A 19,043-nucleotide genomic window follows, 5' to 3' on the forward strand; every position below is an offset into this window, starting at 1 on the left:
ACCCTCAACTAACACCTTGAGTATAACAATTTCTCATGTTGATAATAATTCCACCATGAGCGTGTCTCGTGTGCGGCAATTAGCCTATAAATCAGCCTCATCTCACATCAAGTCTTGCCCGAGACTTTATGCACGACCTGTAACACAATGGCGTTCTCATAGTAACTACAACCACTTTGTTGGTCGCAGTGAGTAACTCATCTTCTTAAACGATCTCGACTCACAAATACAGCCAAGCTTGCCTCCACAGACCCAAATGCTGATTTCCTTCCTTTTATGTGTAAGGAAGTGAAGCCTTTCACTCTGGCTATCAAGGATAATATCGCAACCTCTGACTTCCCAACACAATGCGCCTCAACCATTCTCTCTTCTCACTCCTCACCCTTCGAAGCTACTGTGGTTCGTCAACTGCGCAAACGCGGAGCAACGGTGGTTGGAAAGACCAACATGGATGAATTCGGTATGGGCTCTCATTCGACAAACTCAGTGAATGGCGCAGTGAGGAATCCCCTGGCCAAGAATGACGAAGTGTCAGCCGGCGGAAGCTCAGGTGGAAGCGCCGTTGCAGTACGACTGGGAGATGCCGATATTGCCCTAGGAACAGATACAGGAGGTTCAATTCGACTACCTGCGGCATATACTGGAATAGTTGGCTACAAGCCTAGTTATGGCATGATTTCTCGGTTTGGCGTGGTTCCATATGCAAACTCTCTGGATACAGTCGGCTTCTTGTCCAAGGATGTCAAGCCGATACACAACCTCATCTTCGAGACTGGCATGCACAACGAACATGACTCTGGGGATCCAACATCACTACCTGCCGCATCTCGAAAACGATGTGCTTCAACAATACCATCCACTCTTCCCGAACTATCAAGATTAAATATCGGCATTCCTCTCGAATACAATATTGACGAGCTTGACCCTTCTATCCGCGCCGCTTGGGTTTCTGCTGCCTCTGCTCTGAAGGCTCAAGGCGCGACTCTAGTTCCTATCTCTCTACCCTCCACAAAAGAAGCCCTGTGTGCTTACTATGTCCTTGCTCCTGCGGAGGCCTCGTCGAATCTTGCCAAGTACGACGGTGTTCGCTACGGAAAGCGTGGTGAAGGTGGTGATGCAGTGGGCGAGACTCTCTACTCTGATGCCCGTGGTGAGGGCTTTGGTGAAGAGGTCAAGCGACGAATTCTCCTTGGCACATACAGTCTCAGTTCTGAGGCAATAGACAACTACTTCATTCAAGCCCAAAAGGTCCGACGGATGGTCCAGAAGGATTTTGATCGAGTATTCCGGCTTGATAACCCCCTTTATGAGCCCGCGCAGTTTGACTTGAGTGACATGGCCGAGGCCACCGGCATGGAGGACAAGACTGGCCCTGTTCAAGTGGACTTCATCCTCTCTCCTACAGCGCCAACATTCCCTCCAAGACTGGAAGACCTCAAGCAGCAGAGCAGTGTAGACGTTTACATGAACGATGTCTTTACGGTTCCAGCAAGTTTGGCAGGCTTACCAGCTGTGAGTGTCCCAGCTAAGGTGGAGGGAAGTCAGTTCCCAGCAGGATTGCAGGTCATCGGACAATACTGGGACGACCAGAGGGTGCTTCAACTGGCAGAAAAGTTAAAATCCCTGGCGGCATGATTGTAGATATATTACAAGCGATGATTTTATGATATTATTGTACATTAGAACAACTAGACGACAGCAGTATCTTGAGCATATCTGAGTGGTTCGCCTGTTCCCCCATCAAACTTCCTGTTTTGCATTGAATGGGTATCATGAATGCGTATCCGGCTAGCTGTATATTTGCCGCGGTCCAGTTTGAGTGATTCAAGTGCCCTATACAAGTAGGTGAAGGGTCTGATAAGCATGCAAGAGCCCTAGCTCTGCCATTCTCGACTTTCGAATGGCACCCTATCAGCTTAATATGGCACGGTCTCTGTTCGTCTTGCGTCGTTACCATAGACATTCAACACCTGTAGATGTTGTCGTAGATGAGGCAGTTTCCACATATCGAGCTAAGCATGCCGTATTGATAAACTAGGCAGAAGCTTTTTCGTTCGCTCGCCCTAACGGTGCTATCCATAATCTCTTGAAGCGACAGGAGAGTAGAACCACGACGTCTGGCTTTTAGTAATGATTTATGGTGTTTTGCGAGTCAACTCTTTTGGTTGCTGTGCGGGGACAGTCCATCTGATCAAGGTGAGCGACTTCGACTTCGACTTCGACTGCGGCCTCGACTCTGACTTCTCCTCTCATCACGATCAACTTCCATATCATCTCTATCGGAAATCTCTCCAGATTCTTCTCTTGTTCCATTCTCTTCCTCTGCTTCGTCCTCTTCCTCGAGAAGATCCTCAAGATCACCAAGGGGACTAACCCTTGGCTCGAGAATTTCCAAATCTTCCAAAACCTCTCGCTTTGGCATCTTCCAAAGACTTGTACCGCATACTCGCTCCTTTGTCAACAGCTCGTCCACAAATTCGTCCATGAATGTCAACACCACGCCCGCCCTTCCTCTCCGTCGAAGTTTGCGCCTATCCTCGAGGAACGGCTCCAGCATCTCGTACACATCCTTCGCTTGTCTTGTGAGTCGGAAGTAGAAGCACGCAAGCGCGCGCAGGTATTTAAAAGCCTCTCCGCCATATTTCAAGTACTCCATGAGCACTGCATCGCTGGGCGAAAGTTCAAGCAGCTTGAAGGCAAGACACAGGAATGGACTGGGTTTTTGTGTGACACCGTACGTTCCACCAATGAAATTGACATGCTCGACGACGCGATCGACAATATCCGCTTCGTTGAGCGCAAAGCATTGCTCTTTGTAAAAGTACGAGTCGACGATGCGATCCTTGACGGCCTTTTCCATAATAGTCGCGGGATTGAGGCCGTTTGGCGCGACCGATACGTTAGAGCCACGCTCATCGAGGAAGCGACGCGCATCGGCGTGAACTGTATCTTTGTTTCTGCTCATTGTGTGTGATCGTGGTTTAGAAAGTTGTCGATTGTCAAGGTTGGAGATGGTGGGGACTGTTTGAAAGCTTGGTGTTGGAAATCATTGAAGCTTGGATCCGATAAGATGATAAGGATGTTGCTGTGTCAACGATGTCAACAATGCACTTACACAGCGGTCAAGGATGACGACAACCAACTCACAACTACCTGAAAGGTACACAAAATTGTGAAAGCTCAACATTTACAGTCCTGCGTTGCTGCAATTTAGCAATTCTGTCAAAATGGCCAGATTGCTTCTTTCATCCGGTCAAGTGCAGGTCATCGCATCGGGCTTCGTCGGTAAGACATATTCTCAACCTCTCCACTGCTCTCCGCATTCCAGGTCATGTCATGCTAATAAAACATTCTTCTACAGTGGTTATTTGTACATTTGCGCTCTTTATTAGTGGCTACATAATCCAGCAAAGAACACTCACTCAACTCCGCTCAGCGATCAAGCCACGACAAGAGACACGCCCGTCGCCAAAGGTCTATCTCCCCGAGAAGTTCCAAGTACGGACGAAAGAGCTAGAAGATGGTCGGGTTATCGACATAGATACAGAAGCAGATATTGAAGTGCGAAGGCAGCGGCTCTTAGTTGAGATCAAGGAGACGAAACCTAATGTCGATGTTGAGGGCAATGCCGCACTGGAGAGAAATATCGAGATTATAAAACAGCTACAGGCCAAAGTGGTGGACAAGATGTCAACACCTGAAGGACATGTCGAAGCACCAGTCAAGAACCACAAGCCTGTGAGCAAGGCAAAGAGGAGGAAGATGATCAAGCAAGAACTTCAGAAGTCAGCCCAGGCTGAAGATGGGCTTTACTACCAACGCAGGATGTGGTGAGTTGTTCGCTACAATGCACGGTTTGATTTGAATGTGTATATGGTAATGAGAATGGGATATGTAAATGCACAGGTATTTAGGCATAGAATGAACAGTTTGGCTCGTATGATGGATAACAGCTAGTTATGGATTTGATATAAGTTGATTATACTCACTACCCAAAGATTCAAGCTCCTATGTCATAATGGCAGTTCTCGAAGACAGATTTGGGGGGATCCCAACGACCATTTTAGTATGAGGCCTTCACTGAACTTTCTACGGCAAATCAAACAATGATCACATGGGACAGCTGGAACAGTGAAACGTTAGATATCTTGGTGGATGAGAAGCTACCTACCCTGAATAACAGCAGGAGACCATGCCGCTCGTGAAGCTCACGACATCCACATGACGTCTAGTCTCAAGAGAAATGGTGAATTCGAACAAGTCATTCTCCTGTATTGTATTGTATTTTATTCATGCAAAGCCCTTTCTGAAGCCATCTGTATAATAGGAGACCGTTACGGAGCAACATCACTATGTACACAAATGTTGGCAACAATTTACTCACAAGCTTCATTCCAATGATGAAGAAATGAATGGGAAAAGGGGATCTCCATCGCACTGAGCTCTCTCAATGGGATTTTCCCCAGTAAGCATCCCAAAGAAGACATGACAATGGAGTGTCTTACAGGCAGTTAGATCTACCGAAGGTTTGAACCTCGCTCATGTTTGTCCGATGGACAACATGATACTTACTAGATACATTGATGCTAGAATCTCGACTCCAGAACCTTCAGTGTGATACCGGAAAAGTATTCCATTGTTCGATGTAACGCCATCGTGATAGGAAACGGTCGAGAACGAAGGCCAAAGCGTTACTTCGGCTCTGCTCTGTATTACAGCGCATCCAAATTCCGTTCTTGTACATGAATCCACATTCGTGTTAACAGAAAATATACTTGATGCTACATTTACTGAGTATATCGATCACAGGACCAGGAATTCCCCGTTATCATGACACCCTGTGTCCGATGCGAAAGGGTGGAAGCCAATAGAAACGCAATGTACCGATGAAGATGCGAGCAGGGATTGCTTAGATCCGGCTGTAGAAACAGCCGGAAAGAAACGAAACTTACCAGAAGATTGAAGTGAGTGATGGAAACCAAGCGATCAACCTCACACTCACTCTCCCCTGAACTTGGAGTCTTGAGTAGTGTGATATCCCTAGTGGACATCGAAACAATCTCGGCCAACTAATGATGGTGTGAAAGACGTTGAATCATGCGATATCTCGATCGAACAGATCGTGATGGTCTCGCTTATAATGTGAAAGCGATATTGTATCTCCTCTTACGTGATAGGCCAGGCAAGGGAGGAGATAAATTCGCCGGTGGCTTAGCTAGCCGGTAGATCAAGAACTCTGAAGTGGTTGGCCAGGAGTCATCGCGCAACATCAGTAGCTTACCACAAGGCTCTGTCAAGTTGAGCTCATCCAAGCTCTTGGCATCAATCCGGCTGTAGTGGCTCGTATCCATTGTCCACTTTCACCCCACTCACTGCAGAGAATGATCGGAGCAGGCCCGTTCAGCTACAGTAGCAGGAGCCGAGAGTCCGGAGCATCCAATTCTCCAATGCGATTGGATGCCGAGTTGGTGGGAACTTGGGATAGACGAGTCTCTTAGTTGATGTAACGAGCAGGGCAGACGATGTTAGTGGATAACCTGTAACTGCGAAGGATTGCCGAGATATCTGTGCAAAGTTGCCCATATTCCTGGAAGAAGTCGATGTTCTGAAACGGCCGGTTCGACCTATGTCAAGTTTTGAGATAATGCACGTCAAGAAGACGCATGGCATGTACCGGCATGGTGCCTCTAGCTGAGATATCATCGTCATCGAGATTCTCTCGAGCACAGCTCACGTTCAGGCGCAGCAGGTAGCTGACGTCCCCCCACAATAGCTGTCTGGATGCCTAGGTAGTTACCGTCGGATCAACTTCAAACTGACTTTTGCGGCTCAATTGACTAATCCATGTGGACCTTGCAGCTTTTGTAACGGGCGCGGAAGACACGGAAGATCACCACTGCCCGTCTGCTTCCTCATCGCTCGGGAGTTTGGAGAGTTACTGCCAAAGAATAGACCTTCGGCTGCCGTTGAACCCGAACCCGAAGTTCCAAGGTCAAAGTTAAAGCCCAGAGCAAGGAAGTTGACGGTCATGATGAACTGTAATTGGGTCCTTGGCGGCGCGCCCGCACCTTGGAAGTTCCGGACATAATCAAGACCATAACCTCAAGGTAGCGGTTGACAAGTACCGAATAGTACTTTTAGACAGCATACACTGGTGCAGCTTTAGTGTTTCTGCAATGTCTTTCATCATATCGCGATGGATGACATTCATGTTTTGGTGACGAAATACGCCATACGCGGCGCTGCATAATAAACGTAAACGTTCCCTCCCCGCGCTCCCGTGTTTTGAAACAGCTACCCGCGACCACTGACGTCTTTTGCAAGGCCCAGGATCTACGACAAGCGCAAATTCCTAGACATGGCCAAAAATCGGACACCTTCTGCCCTTTCAATTGAGTAATGATCGAGACATTGTGCATAGAGCGCATCATAAGGGCAATTACATGTAGCTAGAAAAATTAGGGGACGTGAAACATCAACAAGCTGAAACAAGGCGTAGAACTCACTTCTCAACGTTCATTTGCTGACCAGGTTTGCCACATGCCAATCTTGGTGAAGTCATCCATTCCTGAGCCTCGATTTTCATCTTCTTTTTCGCCTCCCCCTGATGTCGTGCCTGGCCTTTACGAAGTATCGTTTGCTCGAGTTGTGCGATTGGCCAGCAAGGGCATGAAGAGGCAAATTGCAAAGGGACGGTTTTAGGCAATCGTGTCTGATCACTGTGTTTTGGGCTTTTAAGTTTTGTGGTCTGATGATCTTCATGAAACCCTGGATACCGCGGGCGCCGTCACAAGGGCTTCTTCAAAGTTCACTGCCCCTCGGCCCCGACGCCGTTATGATTACAGCACATGGAATGGGTTTGACTCTGGGGGATTTCACGGATTACCTTGTACCTTCTGGAAGCTCAGCCTCGTTCGCTTATTAGGCAATCCCTCGGACCATTGTCAGCAGTCAACCCTGCGTATATCGCGCCAAGACCCCAACACGAAGTGACTCATCTCCAGTGTCATGATTTTGTCATCAGTAGAAAAAGGAAGAAAGAACGCGGTTGTGAATGCCAGGGATCAGGGACCGTTGAGACTAGCACGACCAAAAGTCTCGCTTATTAGTGCACAACTTGACGATGATGATGCGAATTTCCCCAGTTCCCATGGCCCGGGCTTCGGTGAGGCCGCTCGCCAACAAATCTCATCGTCTCCAGTAATATTTCACGTCAGAATTGTAATATTTGTGGAAATTCATGAGGCTGAAAATGCAGCGTGAAAGTGCAATGCTCGGACCACAATCTGGACCCAAGATGTAAAGTGGATGCTGTTTAGGCTCGGTATCAAAATATCACAGGGCAAAGTGAGACATGCACGATAATCAAGGCTGCAGGATATGGAGACGGCAAAATGTAGTATTCAGCCTCAATAAGAGACTCCTATGGTAGATTGTTCGGTAGAGTAAGAAGAATGCCGCCCAAGGACAGGGAGAGAGTAATAGTAGAGTAATATGTAGTAGAAAGATCCATGTGAGATGTGTGTCCAACACAATATCCAAGCCGTAAGTCCCATAATCCCATACTTCCTAATCCCACAAAACCCAAGAATGATCGCTTTTATCGCTTTCCCAAAATTCCCAAGGCTCATATAGACAAAAACTCCAGGCCCCCATTGATGTGTATAGACATGGAAAGAAAAAAGTCAAGCCCGGATAATGGGCCGAAGGATGTTAAAACAGCCGTAAGATGTCATTCAAAGAAAGAAAAGAAGCAGATGGTATGTGCTGAAATGGGGTATCGACGAAATATCATGACATGAATGAAATAAACAAAAGATGAGAGGTATGTTGAGTGAGTGGTGTAAGGTGATAGTAGTTTAGAAGCTGTTGCGGTCCTGCTCGCATCGCTGGTTGTCAAGGTCATCCTTGTGGAAGACGATGCCACGACGCTTCCATCCTCCGCGTCGGATAAAGTTGTCGACGCTGTCAAGGGAGCGCATGGGAGGACGCTTAGGTGCCAGGCCAGGTCGGGCAGTGTAAGTTGTGTTAATAGAGACAGGCTTCAGTGCTGAGGCGTGACGTGATAGACGACGCATCTCAAGGACTGAAGCATCATCGGTCTCATCTTCAGAGTCTTCAGACTGAGTGACTTCGGAGTCATCCTCCTCGTCCTCAAAGGTCTGGATACTCTGGATAGTAGATTCGGACCAGCGAGACTTGGGCATCGGTGGTCGTTTTGATAGTGTTGTAAAGAAGTAATCCCTTGGCTCATTGCCCTCCTCATCAGCAGCATCCATTGGGCTAACATGAGGAGGCAGAGCCATCTCAGTTGGTTGTTGAGCAGCAACATCCTGCTCGACATAGTCCTCCTCATCGACCACTGCATTGTCGGTACCATAAAAGACAGGCTCGGCATCATCCATGCGAATAAATGGTCGTTCATACAGCCTTGGTGGTGCGTGGAAGGCGGGGTGTGAGGCGAGAGGATCGATTTCGGGTCGAGAAGCTGTTGGTGTTTGAAGGGATGGTGTTGATACTGCGGAGATAGTTGATGATGAAGATGATGAGAGAGAGCAGCCGGATGAGAGAGAGGATCCTGAGAATGAGACCTTTCGGATATGGAGATCTCTAGGGCGGCGAGACGATTTTCGTCGCTGGCCGAAGCCGTGTAGTACGTGCATGTTGCTGTGGTTGTGGTTGTGTGGTGTAAGTGAATTGGTTATCTAAACCAATTGGTGGTGGTCAGGTCGACGTATTAGTAACCGTAGTCGTAAGTCGTATACGTCCTGGAGTGGTGGTGATGACTGAAAGAGTCCAGTCCTGGTGGGTGGTAGGTTGAATTAATATAAAGTGTAAGTATTACGGACGATATTATAACATCGATGTAATGCTCATGAGAATTCAAGGCTACCAGGGCCGAACTTGGTTGTTGAGGTCAGGACCTGAGATAACCGGGGGGGAGTGCGCAAGTCTATAAATAATGAACCCATCGTATTTTATCGTTGAGTGTGAGTAAGTGTGAGCGTGAGTGAGAGTGCAGCTGGAGCTTACGGGGCCATGAACGTCATCCACCGAACCGTCACAGCCGAAGTGGGCGTGGGATCCCTGCACACCCAGAGTCTAAGGTTGGTACTTGCACGTACCTGGAGACCTGATCTTGTCCCCTGGCCCTGGTCTTGGCCAGATCTCCACTCTGATCTTGTCTTTGACGCAGTTTTTCTCAAAGATTCCCATGCTCTCTACACACGACAGGGGTGTCCCGCTGATCAACGTCCCCTGTCTCTCAAGAACCGAGTATGTACTTGCGAGTACCTGAATTGAGGTTACTTTTCGGAGCATCGAGGAACAGGTCAGAACAAAGTCTATGGCATGTTTCGTCCGAACCTTTCGACGAAACATCTATCGCCAACTATACCAGAATCCAGGAATTGATCTCATGAACACGCCTCATTCTTCTCATCGGACTCATCACCATCAAAGTGGACACCGCCTTTTCTTTTCTTCTTTTTTTTTTTCTTCTCCGTCTATCTCAGTCTCCATCCACCAAAAAAAACTGTCAGCCTCGGGGTCTGGGCCCTCACTGTACCTGACTTAGAAATGCTGTGCCTGGTACCTTACCTCTCGTTAGACCACGCCTCAAAAGCCTCTTTTTCCAATACAGGTCATCAGGCCCAGCGCCAACTGGTAGCTCCCGAAACTTTCACGTCTATCACCATTTGCTTCTTTAACTCTCCCTTGACTTCAGCCCTTTTCGACAAGGTCACCGCCAATTCTGATTAGGCTGCCTCTAACCCATGTAACTGCGGAGGTTGTCTAGTCACGACGTGTCTGATTAATATTGATGATATCGATTGGAAAAAGGGAAAAAAGCAAATACTCCAAAAAGGCCCGTGCTTGAAGATTCCGGTCCAGAATTCTCGCTCCCGATTGAAATGCCTGGTCCATGTTCAGAAGCATGAGATGCAGGGCGAACACCATGTAGAAATGAAACAAAAGCAAAATGTCTTGAGCGTGAACTTGAGTCTGAGTGTAAGCCAATTCAATTCCCGGGTCTGGGAATCAAACTCATCGTGAGATACAGGCAGAGTACAATTGGTATACGAATGAAGTCGATACAAGCTCTTTCAGGTATAAGCTGATAGCAGATCATGCTGTCACTGAGCATAAAATTTGTTGGTTGGCGGTTTCGTGTGCACGCCAGCGCAGATCTGTTGCTGTAATGCATTGCACAGCAAGTTGTCGTGGCACCAAAGGGCGATAACTGGACGTCACTTATTGCGCATCTTTTCACGACTCCAGTAACAGATCATCCATTTCAAAACCACGACATGCGTAGAGCGGCCACTCCGACCGTTTGCTTACCCGTTGCGTTTGTCGTTGCCATAGAATTAAGAAGTAGCTCCGAGGAGCCAACAACAACTCTCAGCTACGGTTTCGCGCGCCAGCCGAAACTCTATTGCAGCATTTTTTTCAGCTATTCATCCATCGTGGATGGGGATAGAGATGGAGATGGAGACTGGAGTCAAATGGAGCTCACTAACCACCAACAGCAGATGAATGAATGTCTTCACCGCTCGCTCCGCACAATGTGACAACCCCCTTGCGTCCCAAGACCAGACGAGAGGCGGCGCCGCTCGTTCGGTGGAGGGGTTCACAGCGGTGCCAAGACGCCGTGTGGGTGTCAACGATCAGGTACGCCGACGATGAAGCAGCTTCTCGACCTTGATGCAGGTACCGTAGGGATTCTCAGACAAAAAGTGCTTTGTTCGCGATCGCGTAGGCTAATCTCTAGCAGAATCGATATTCAATCTACGCTTGCATCCGCCCTTGCTACTAAACCCTACAAGCTGAATCTACACCCAGCAACCATCATTTCACTCTCTCGCTATTGCCAGTCGAGCTGAGATCTATCGAGATGCTCTAACCCCAACGTATGTGTACGCTACTGCGCGGCGTAGACCATGTGTGTATCACCCACATGAAATGGTCGACCTAACTTGTGATGCGATTTCTCACCTGCATCGTGCATGAGACTACCTATCCCGTGCCCTCTCATGTGCCCCTCATCTTCATTCTTCCCCAGACAATTGACTCTGTCTTTGTCTTCCGCACTAGGAATGACGGCCGGGCCAAGCATTCGAAGCAATTCACAGTGACAGCGGTTCAGCCTCTTTCCGGTCACAAGCGCGATTACAGAATTGGCGGTGGAGGATGTTTCATTTTTCCCATTTGCAATTAAGAAAATAATGGGTACCGCTTCACAACGTGAATCCGAAAACGGCCAACGGTCTGTCACTGGTTAATTGAACACAGGCGGTGAATCTGCTGAACCCCTCATTCCACTTATTCGCATCCATTTCACGGTGGAGGACTCATCATGTATACTGCATCCTAGTCCTGACGATCCAGGGTCTCGTCGTGGAGATACGACCGGGTTTGACATTTCGAGACCGCACAAGTAAATTCGTGTAAACCATAAGAATACGATGACGATATCGGTGGAGAGAAGGTAGCGATTCCATGGAGATATCATGAGTCGCTTCTCGCTTTTTGTCTTGGCATTTGATAAACGAGATGAAAAAGGGCTCGGCAGTGCTGGCCTCCGGCTCAGAGGCCGAACAATCACGGACACGATGAGACTGAATTAGTATCGTGAAGAGTAAACATGACCGAGCCCCAGTCCGGATGTAATCACGATGTTGCAAAGTCAGGTAATCTCCCCCCCCTGCGATGCAGATCGTTAATTATTTCTAGCTGAAGGATCTTGAAAGCATTTTGCTTCTTGCAAAAACCTTGTAGTCCGGACTTGGTGAAGCCGGACTGTTTTTCCAGCTCTTTGGGTGTGGTGGCGTCGTGACAGTTAGTGCCCGCAAGCCCGTGCCATTGGCCCGTCTGGGCGTTGAATCCACGAAGGCTCATTTATCGCTGTCTCCGAACGCAGCTGAGCTGAAGATTATCGTGGCATCGGGAATATGTTTTCTTTTTTTTCTGCCAACTATTGCTTCTTTGTCAATTTTCAGGATCGGGCATCGAGATATCACATCGTTGCTGTAGAATCCCAGAGTCTGCAATTAAAAGAAGAAAAACTTCCCTGGGTCAAAGATCAAAAGTGACAGGGAAAACCAGGGTATCTGCGAATATGCAGGATTAATTGATGCATCCACTCATAATAAACTTTCTTATTGACCCTTTGCCTTGGTCTGGCAGTGTTTTCTGACTCGGCAGCTAACTGTGAGGTTACATAGATCTCCATTCCCAATTATAGCCTGCTATAGGTCCCTTCTCTCATGCAAGTTAATTGCAATTACCAACACCACGGTTATCCTTGCGTGTCTGAGTCTGGATCTAGAACACAAATTAATTACGATACCAACCAGCAACTTTTTTAGTTCCCGTCTTTCAATCTGTTTGCTCTGCTCGTGCTTGCGTTGTTATTGGATTCCCGTATCGGGGAACCAACGTTGCATTTCGCAACTCCGAGCAATTCTGACATGAGAAAAAGGTGCTAATTGCCGAATTGGCTTGGCATGGCCAGACATATGACCTACAGACAGGGGGCCAAGCAAACTTTCCAAGATTTCTCTGTCCACTCACATGCGAGTTTGTCGAAACACCATGATATCTAGGCCGATTGCTACCCTATACGAAGTGGTGTGCCTAATGGGCAAAACGTTATCGTATTCTTGTTAATGTACTGCGCCTTGTTCGGCTGCTCGGATGGCGGAAACAATCGTATGAATGCAATACGACCACACACACTTGGGATGATTTCCAGGTGCTGAAACGTGTGCGTGTACCTGCAGGTACAGTTTGTACCTTGCATTTTTGCGATAGGTTCACCACCATCTCTTGACGTTAGTGATAGTCACGATCACCATCGCCTCCGACCGCCATTCAGCGACGAGCAGATACCTTCAATGACATTCATGTAAATATCAAATTGTCATTGGCCACAACCCCTCCTCTATAACCCCCTGGTGTTTGAACGGCTTGCCTCTATCTTGATTTCGGTCCTTCCCCATTGATCATCAATATCATCATCATCGACCCGATGTACGGCCACATTCGCCTTTCTCGACATCATCTTATCACGATTATAACTCATATGTTCGTGACGATCTCCTGACGATCACCAACTAATGAAGAAATGTCTCGGTTGAATTTGAGGTCAATCGATAGAGCCTGATCCTCCAATTGACACTCAGGACGATCAGTCCAACGCGGGGACCGGTGTGGCGCTCTGGCCCCTGCAGAGCTGCGCTACCTTTACAATCGTGAGCTAAAGCAGCACCATTTGAAGCTTTATTCATTGACTACGCGTCTTCCCGCTCGATAGCTGCCTCTCTGGCGTGTCTCTTAGCAGCTTTAGCTAACCTTAGCCTTGGCCTTGTGCTGTGATATCTTGGCCTCGTCAGCCAATGTGATGATACCTCAGCCACTCATTGGGATGCTAGGCTGTGAGGAGACGAGGCTCGAGCGTCGAGTCCCCTCGATCGACGATGAGATGAACTGTCAATTGAGGGGATCACGCAGTGCGATTAAGACGGGACAATTTGAAACCCATGATAGTAATTAGAAATACAAGTACATGGCAAGGTAAGTACTGCGATACTGACGATGGCCAGGCTAAGCCTTGTTTAACGGATCAAGCTTAGACTTGGAAATTGTGAGATGCAGGGGCATTGTGTCAACGTGACCCGATGCAAGGGATGATTTGAAGCAATTGACTGATGGCAGACCGCCAAATGAAGATATTCTGTGCCTTGGTACCGCCTTGTATCGATTGTCTGTCCAAATGCGTGTTGCGGTAGGGTACAGATTGCACCTACTAGTGCTTGCAGTGCGTGATATATGCACCTCACAAAACTGACTTACATATGCAAGTCTCATAGCTGCAAGCCTTGTAGTTTCGAGTCTCTTGTTCGATGTTGTCAATTTTGAGGCATCTCCTTCTCGCATTGTCCACCCGTTTCAAGCCTGTGAAACATCTCACCCTCCAATAACCTAGAATCAAGATCGAACTTCCATAGACTCATCGATGCTTTGTCAGTCTGACGTTAGATGTCCTCACTTCAGTCTCGATCTCTATCTGACAACTTGTCTCTGATATCCCTTTGACCATTCGACTGGGTCAAACAGTGACGTTACGGCTCGTCCCTGCAGCCTCAAACCTGCTAATTCCCGGACCCTCCGATCGAAACAATTGGGGAGCCGGGCGGATTTCACTCAACGCGATACGGAACTAGAGACAGATAACGCGATCTCATTCCCAAACGCCAAAACGCCTTTGATGCCATTTACATATGGTACATTGTCCTCCTTGGCGACCCTTGCTTCCCGGTGTTTCAGAAACAACCGCGACACTGAGGGCAGGAAGATGTAATGACGTCGATGCGGTCGTGATCGTGGTCTTTTGCAACCTTCACAGGAGGTCGATCTTGATGGCATCGGCGATTTTCTCAAGTTCGTGATAGCTTTCCATACACGCAAAGCAAGGGAGCATGTACAGCCTCATTTACAACACGCCATCATTCTCACCAGGAAGTCTCTTCACACGCTTCTGTTCCCAATCGTCAAGGTCCTTGCCAGCAAGTCTCTGTTTCCAAGAATTAGTAAATTGCACATCTCAAGCAACATTCTTCCTCCTGTTCCAAGACTAAGACGTACGTAGTACTCCTCCTTCATGTCCACCTTCCTTGCAGACCGGCGCACATTGAGTTCCTCGTCCTTGGTCATCTGGCGCACCTTGCGGTCGTAGCGTTCGTAGCGGACAGCAGTGGCCGGGGTGAGGACGAAGGAACCAGCGACAATGACGGCCATGAAGGGCAGGCCAAACATGAGGAAGGGATGTTTGTTCATGAGGGTGCGGTACCGCATGCCGATGCTGTTCATGTCGGCCGCGGACCGGAACTTTTTGCTCTGAAACGCCGGCATCGTGGGTCAATTGTCGGTCGGTAGGGCTAACGAAATCAGTGTAGGATATCGGAAGCTCCGTGAGCCACTTCGGACGCGAAAGGTCGTAACGTTTGTTGGTGAGCAGACAAAACGAGTTCGGGCTGTTGTGGAGAGGTAATTGCGAGTAATGCCTGACTGAAAGCACGGTTAATACACGCCGGGTATGGTCTGGTCTAACTTGAAGTGTGGAGAGACGAGAATTGGCCAAAAGGAAGAGTTTGATTTGATTCACGAGGTCTGAGGTCAACTCCGACAAGATGAACTGACTTCATCGCCGAAGTCCCACTTTTACCGCTCCGAGCGATCTAGTCTATGGCCTGTGCGCGTTTACTTTTTCCCGGACCGACGCCAGCATGGAGATTTCCGACTGCCGGACCTCGAATTTCAGGGTCCAGACTCCACTCTCAATGCTGGAGACGAGACGAACGGCTCTTGACTAATAACAAAGGATTTATCACATCTGAAGGATGTCTACCAACACAGACCACTTGTTATTTGCCACTAGCTACGATAAAATTTCCTTTCAGCCTCATGTTGACCGAAATTGAGGGTCTAGATGTCCTCATGTATCGTCTTGTACCACACCAAAAGGACGTGTACGGCGCCCAAGCTGTTGAGACCGGGTAACTCCATGTTGCCTGGAAATAAGATGACTCACTTGTGCTATTGGACCCCGAATTCTGCCTGGCATATCCTGGAGAGTCAGTGACACTTCAACGGGCTTGGACTCGTGCGACCGCCCTGGGAACGCCTTCACGGCGCCCAATGTCAAGCACATGCGCCCGTGCTTCTTGGTCTAGACACTCAGGTCTTTAAATTTCTTCCAGAATCTGTTCCGTGCTTCTTCTAGTCAGGAACGGAACGGGCGGTTGCAAACTTTTCTTTCTCAAAGCCTGAACCCTGTTTGTTGATGAATGAAAAGCAACGGCGTTGAAATTTAGACTGCCTAGACTTTAGCTCGAATATTTCGGACATTTGGTTGAGTGGCTAATGCCTTAACGGGTCTATTGACCGTTGAAAGTGGCTGCGTCAATCAACCAAGGGTCTTTTCTTATTACCGTCTTGGTGCCACGTTACATATCGTTCAATAACGAGGTTGAGTTACCGAACATGGCCGAGGAAGACACGCGTATGCTCCTGTTGTAGTAAGCCGTGATTAGCAATGCAAAATTATGAGAAGTGAACACTGTCAGATAGTTAGAGACCATAGTTTATTGAACGATACTGGCTTTTGTTCTGGTATTGAAAGCACTAACATAGATACTCCCTAGGAGCATTGAGCGGGATACCTGAAGTGAAGGGAGGGTCGAGGGAGAGAAACAACTTTGGGGCGCTTGAAGGCCCAAGACGCCACTTGGATGTTAACCTGTCTCTTCATGGCGCAAGAACTGTTTGATCATCTTTTGCATATCTTTTCGGGGATACATGGCGAGCGGATGGCCTCCTTCAGCCTGGCAACCCGGATGAGTGTCACTCAATTCTGTTTCACAACCCCTAGGGTAATGCACAAGACATCGCACAAGGTGTGACTTCTTCCGGCTGGATTGACCTTTATATCATCTCGGCTTTGTCATCAGCCCTTTTGCTGAGCTTTGTGAAGATAACTGGTTATTCGCGGGCATGGGCAAACTTCCGGCCGAGCACAATCTTGCGAAGAAAGACATTTGAGCCCGAACCAATCCGTAGGGCATTGCTAAGAAGAGAATCTATCTGGAATAGGCTGTGACGAGTTGCAACTCCAGAGCATCGAGTACCCCTTCGTGCTCTTGTAGTCCTCTGTGCCCAACTTGAAGATTATTCTTTTCCAATAAGACCTTCGAATGTCCATGGTCGAAATGTTCATGACCTCGAGGTACAGGAAAGGTCCACAAACCCCCAGCCTCCAACTGACATAGCTTCAGACGGCACACTGAGGCCAAACAAGCACAGGAAAGACATTTGTAAATGGGGTTGTGAACCATTGATAGTGTTACATCTTTTCAGTGCAGAAATTCAGCAACTAGCTCCCAATTAATACGCTTTAAGTTCCTTATTATATAGTTACCTCACTCATAAGATTCCAGTATTACTCCTTGTTTCGAGGACTGGAAACTGGTTCAAATGATCACGTATGTTATTACCATTTACAGTAGTGAAGCAACTGTTACCTAGTAACTGTAAAGTCACTGAGTTTCATAAGTGCCTTGGAAAGCCCAGAAGAAGTAATACGAGGCATTCGTGTGTTGTTTGTCACTCTCCATGTAACTCTATTAACCGGATATTTTCTTCTTTCTCTTTCTCCCTTACCAATGAATTTCGGTAGGATGATAGTTGCAATAAATTATATGACATAATTCCATGTAATTACTTCTATATTCCAGCTTCTCCTTTCTTCATGTTGCTCGAGACACTCACAGTCAAGTGTTATGGTTAGTGTAGCTCCCGCGTTAACCTTGCAAGCTTTCTGGCTGCTGGAATCACCACATGTCCGCCCTTTCCTCCCAATTATATATCCAATATAGAGTATATCGATCAGTAGATAAAACGTAAGAGTGTTGAGTCGCTTCAATCTTCATATATCTTAATAGTTCTCGCTTGTTAGAAATGACAGCATTGGCTTTCCTTCGACCGGCGAGGTTATGTGAGTCAAGTCACTTTTATTTGGTTCATCATTGGTAGCTAAAGTCTTGGAATTATCAGCATTGTTTAATGCTGTATCATGGAATTCCATATAATTCAGCAGGAAATCAGTGGAATTGTGCAGGGTAAGCAGCTTGTCAGAGGCTAGGTACTCTCAGTTTCTACTTGTATCTGCCACTAAACTCTCCACTTGCTATCGACACAATCATTGGACAATCTAACTTTAACCCTTCCATTCATGTCCAATCAACCACAGCAAACCAACAACGATTCAATATCCTACAGACTCTTCCTTCGCTACTTTTGCATCTTTGCTGCTCCATTAGCGTTCCTCTTCATATTCAAATCCTTTTCCACCAGGACCGAACCAGAGACTCAGCCAGAAGTCAAGATGTCAGGAAAACTCCCTCTCGTCTTCCCTGCGGCATCCCGCCACACGGCTACCGTCATCTTTGTGCATGGCCTGGGTGACACTGGCCATGGCTGGGCAAGTGCTGTTGAGAACTGGCGCCGACGAGAGAAGCTCAGTGAAGTCAAGTTCATTCTGCCTCATGCTCCTGAAATTCCCATCACCGTGGTGAGTTGACCTTCGAGGAGCCTGTTCAAGACTCAACTAACACGTTTAGAACATGGGAATGAGAATGCCTGGATGGTTTGACGTTGTAAGTTCCTCTGGTACATTTGATTGGCTACCCTAACACGAAGCAGAAACAACTCGGCGGAGATGTTGATAGCCTGGTCCGCAATGAGGATACAGAGGGTATTAAGCGAAGTCAAAAGTACTTCCATGATCTCATCCAAGAGGAGGTTAACTCTGGCATCCCCCCTGAGCGTATTGTTCTTGGAGGTTTCTCCCAGGGAGGCGCCATGTCACTCCTTGCTGGTCTCACCTGCACAAGCAAGCTGGGCGGTATTGTCGGCCTTTCATCATGGCTTCTCCTGTCCAAAACCTTTGCCGACCTTGTCAAGCCCACGGATGCAAACCGCCAGACTCCTGTGATGATGTTCCATGGCGATGCGGACCCTATCGTTCCTTTCCAGCGTGGAAAGCTGAGTGCCGACCTGCTTAAGGAGCTTGGCTACGATGTGACATTCAAGACTTACCCGTAAGTGACCAGTGCCATATTAACAAGTTGATGCTAACTCTTGATAGTGGTATGGGTCATTCTGCTTGTCTGGAGGAGCTTGATGAGGTTGAGGCGTTCCTGAGAAAGCAATTGCCTCCCAAGAACTAAAGTCATAGATGGTACAGGCCTCATATAGTATAGACTTATAAACCTTTGAAGACAGAACACTCTCTTGTGCGAAATAGAAGACAATAGACAGTCTATCAACCGCCAAAGGTTTCCAAAAACTTGATATCACATTATTCTGCCACGAGATGTGAAGGGGCCAATCATATGGACTTATATGCCGCGTGCTCCATATCTGATATCGCTCATCGAAACCTCGTGATGCCAAAAGATCTCCAAAATCTCCGTATGGAT

General features: G+C 47.7%; 8 protein-coding genes across 9 annotated transcripts; 4 read left to right on the forward strand and 4 right to left on the reverse strand.

The window, feature by feature from the left end:
* Positions 1-6: 6 nt before the first annotated feature.
* FOIG_11800 (aspartyl-tRNA(Asn)/glutamyl-tRNA (Gln) amidotransferase subunit A) lies at positions 7-3,015 on the forward strand. The gene is made up of 2 exons (XM_031212392.1): positions 7-188; positions 233-3,015. The coding sequence occupies exons 1-2, from the start codon at positions 56-58 to the stop codon at positions 1,633-1,635; spliced, it is 1,536 nt and encodes a 511-aa protein (XP_031057786.1). The 5' UTR covers positions 7-55; the 3' UTR covers positions 1,636-3,015.
* Positions 1,558-3,199, reverse strand: FOIG_11801 (uncharacterized protein). Its single transcript, XM_031212393.1, has 2 exons — positions 3,148-3,199; positions 1,558-3,085 (listed from the first exon to the last, which is right to left on the reverse strand). The coding sequence occupies exon 2, from the start codon at positions 2,963-2,965 to the stop codon at positions 2,192-2,194; it is 774 nt and encodes a 257-aa protein (XP_031057787.1). The 5' UTR covers positions 2,966-3,085; positions 3,148-3,199; the 3' UTR covers positions 1,558-2,191.
* Positions 3,108-4,010, forward strand: FOIG_11802 (uncharacterized protein). Its single transcript, XM_031212394.1, has 2 exons — positions 3,108-3,285; positions 3,362-4,010. The coding sequence occupies exons 1-2, from the start codon at positions 3,228-3,230 to the stop codon at positions 3,832-3,834; spliced, it is 531 nt and encodes a 176-aa protein (XP_031057788.1). The 5' UTR covers positions 3,108-3,227; the 3' UTR covers positions 3,835-4,010.
* A 1,819-nt stretch (positions 4,011-5,829) lies between these two features.
* Positions 5,830-6,030, reverse strand: FOIG_11803 (uncharacterized protein; the record flags this gene model as incomplete). The annotated part of the gene is made up of 1 exon (XM_031212395.1): positions 5,830-6,030. The coding sequence occupies one exon, from the start codon at positions 6,028-6,030 to the stop codon at positions 5,830-5,832; it is 201 nt and encodes a 66-aa protein (XP_031057789.1).
* A 993-nt stretch (positions 6,031-7,023) lies between these two features.
* On the reverse strand, positions 7,024-9,006 carry FOIG_11804 (uncharacterized protein). Its single transcript, XM_031212396.1, has one exon. It carries the CDS (start codon positions 8,661-8,663, stop codon positions 7,860-7,862), a length of 804 nt encoding a protein of 267 aa, XP_031057790.1. The 5' UTR covers positions 8,664-9,006; the 3' UTR covers positions 7,024-7,859.
* Positions 9,007-9,473: 467 nt separating this feature from the next.
* FOIG_11805 (cytochrome c oxidase assembly protein COX16, mitochondrial) lies at positions 9,474-15,243 on the reverse strand. 2 transcript variants are annotated; one of them, XM_031212398.1, is made up of 3 exons: positions 14,650-15,243; positions 9,860-14,578; positions 9,474-9,795 (listed from the first exon to the last, which is right to left on the reverse strand). In XM_031212398.1, the coding sequence occupies exons 1-2, from the start codon at positions 14,914-14,916 to the stop codon at positions 14,498-14,500; spliced, it is 348 nt and encodes a 115-aa protein (XP_031057792.1). In that variant the 5' UTR covers positions 14,917-15,243; the 3' UTR covers positions 9,474-9,795; positions 9,860-14,497. The 2 variants fall into 2 exon arrangements, with proteins under 2 accessions (XP_031057792.1, XP_031057791.1); XM_031212397.1 differs by having other exon boundaries at positions 9,477-14,578.
* FOIG_11806 (uncharacterized protein) lies at positions 12,597-17,050 on the forward strand. The gene has a single exon (XM_031212399.1). The coding sequence runs from the start codon at positions 15,250-15,252 to the stop codon at positions 15,562-15,564; it is 315 nt and encodes a 104-aa protein (XP_031057793.1). The 5' UTR covers positions 12,597-15,249; the 3' UTR covers positions 15,565-17,050.
* Positions 17,051-17,753: 703 nt separating this feature from the next.
* FOIG_11807 (acyl-protein thioesterase 1) lies at positions 17,754-18,997 on the forward strand. The gene is made up of 4 exons (XM_031212400.1): positions 17,754-18,133; positions 18,183-18,218; positions 18,265-18,662; positions 18,710-18,997. The coding sequence occupies exons 1-4, from the start codon at positions 17,795-17,797 to the stop codon at positions 18,789-18,791; spliced, it is 855 nt and encodes a 284-aa protein (XP_031057794.1). The 5' UTR covers positions 17,754-17,794; the 3' UTR covers positions 18,792-18,997.
* The last annotated feature ends 46 nt before the right edge of the window (positions 18,998-19,043 follow it).

Source organism: Fusarium odoratissimum (genome assembly GCF_000260195.1).
Source record: "Fusarium odoratissimum NRRL 54006 unplaced genomic scaffold supercont1.23, whole genome shotgun sequence".
Classification (NCBI taxonomy): domain Eukaryota; kingdom Fungi; phylum Ascomycota; class Sordariomycetes; order Hypocreales; family Nectriaceae; genus Fusarium; species Fusarium odoratissimum.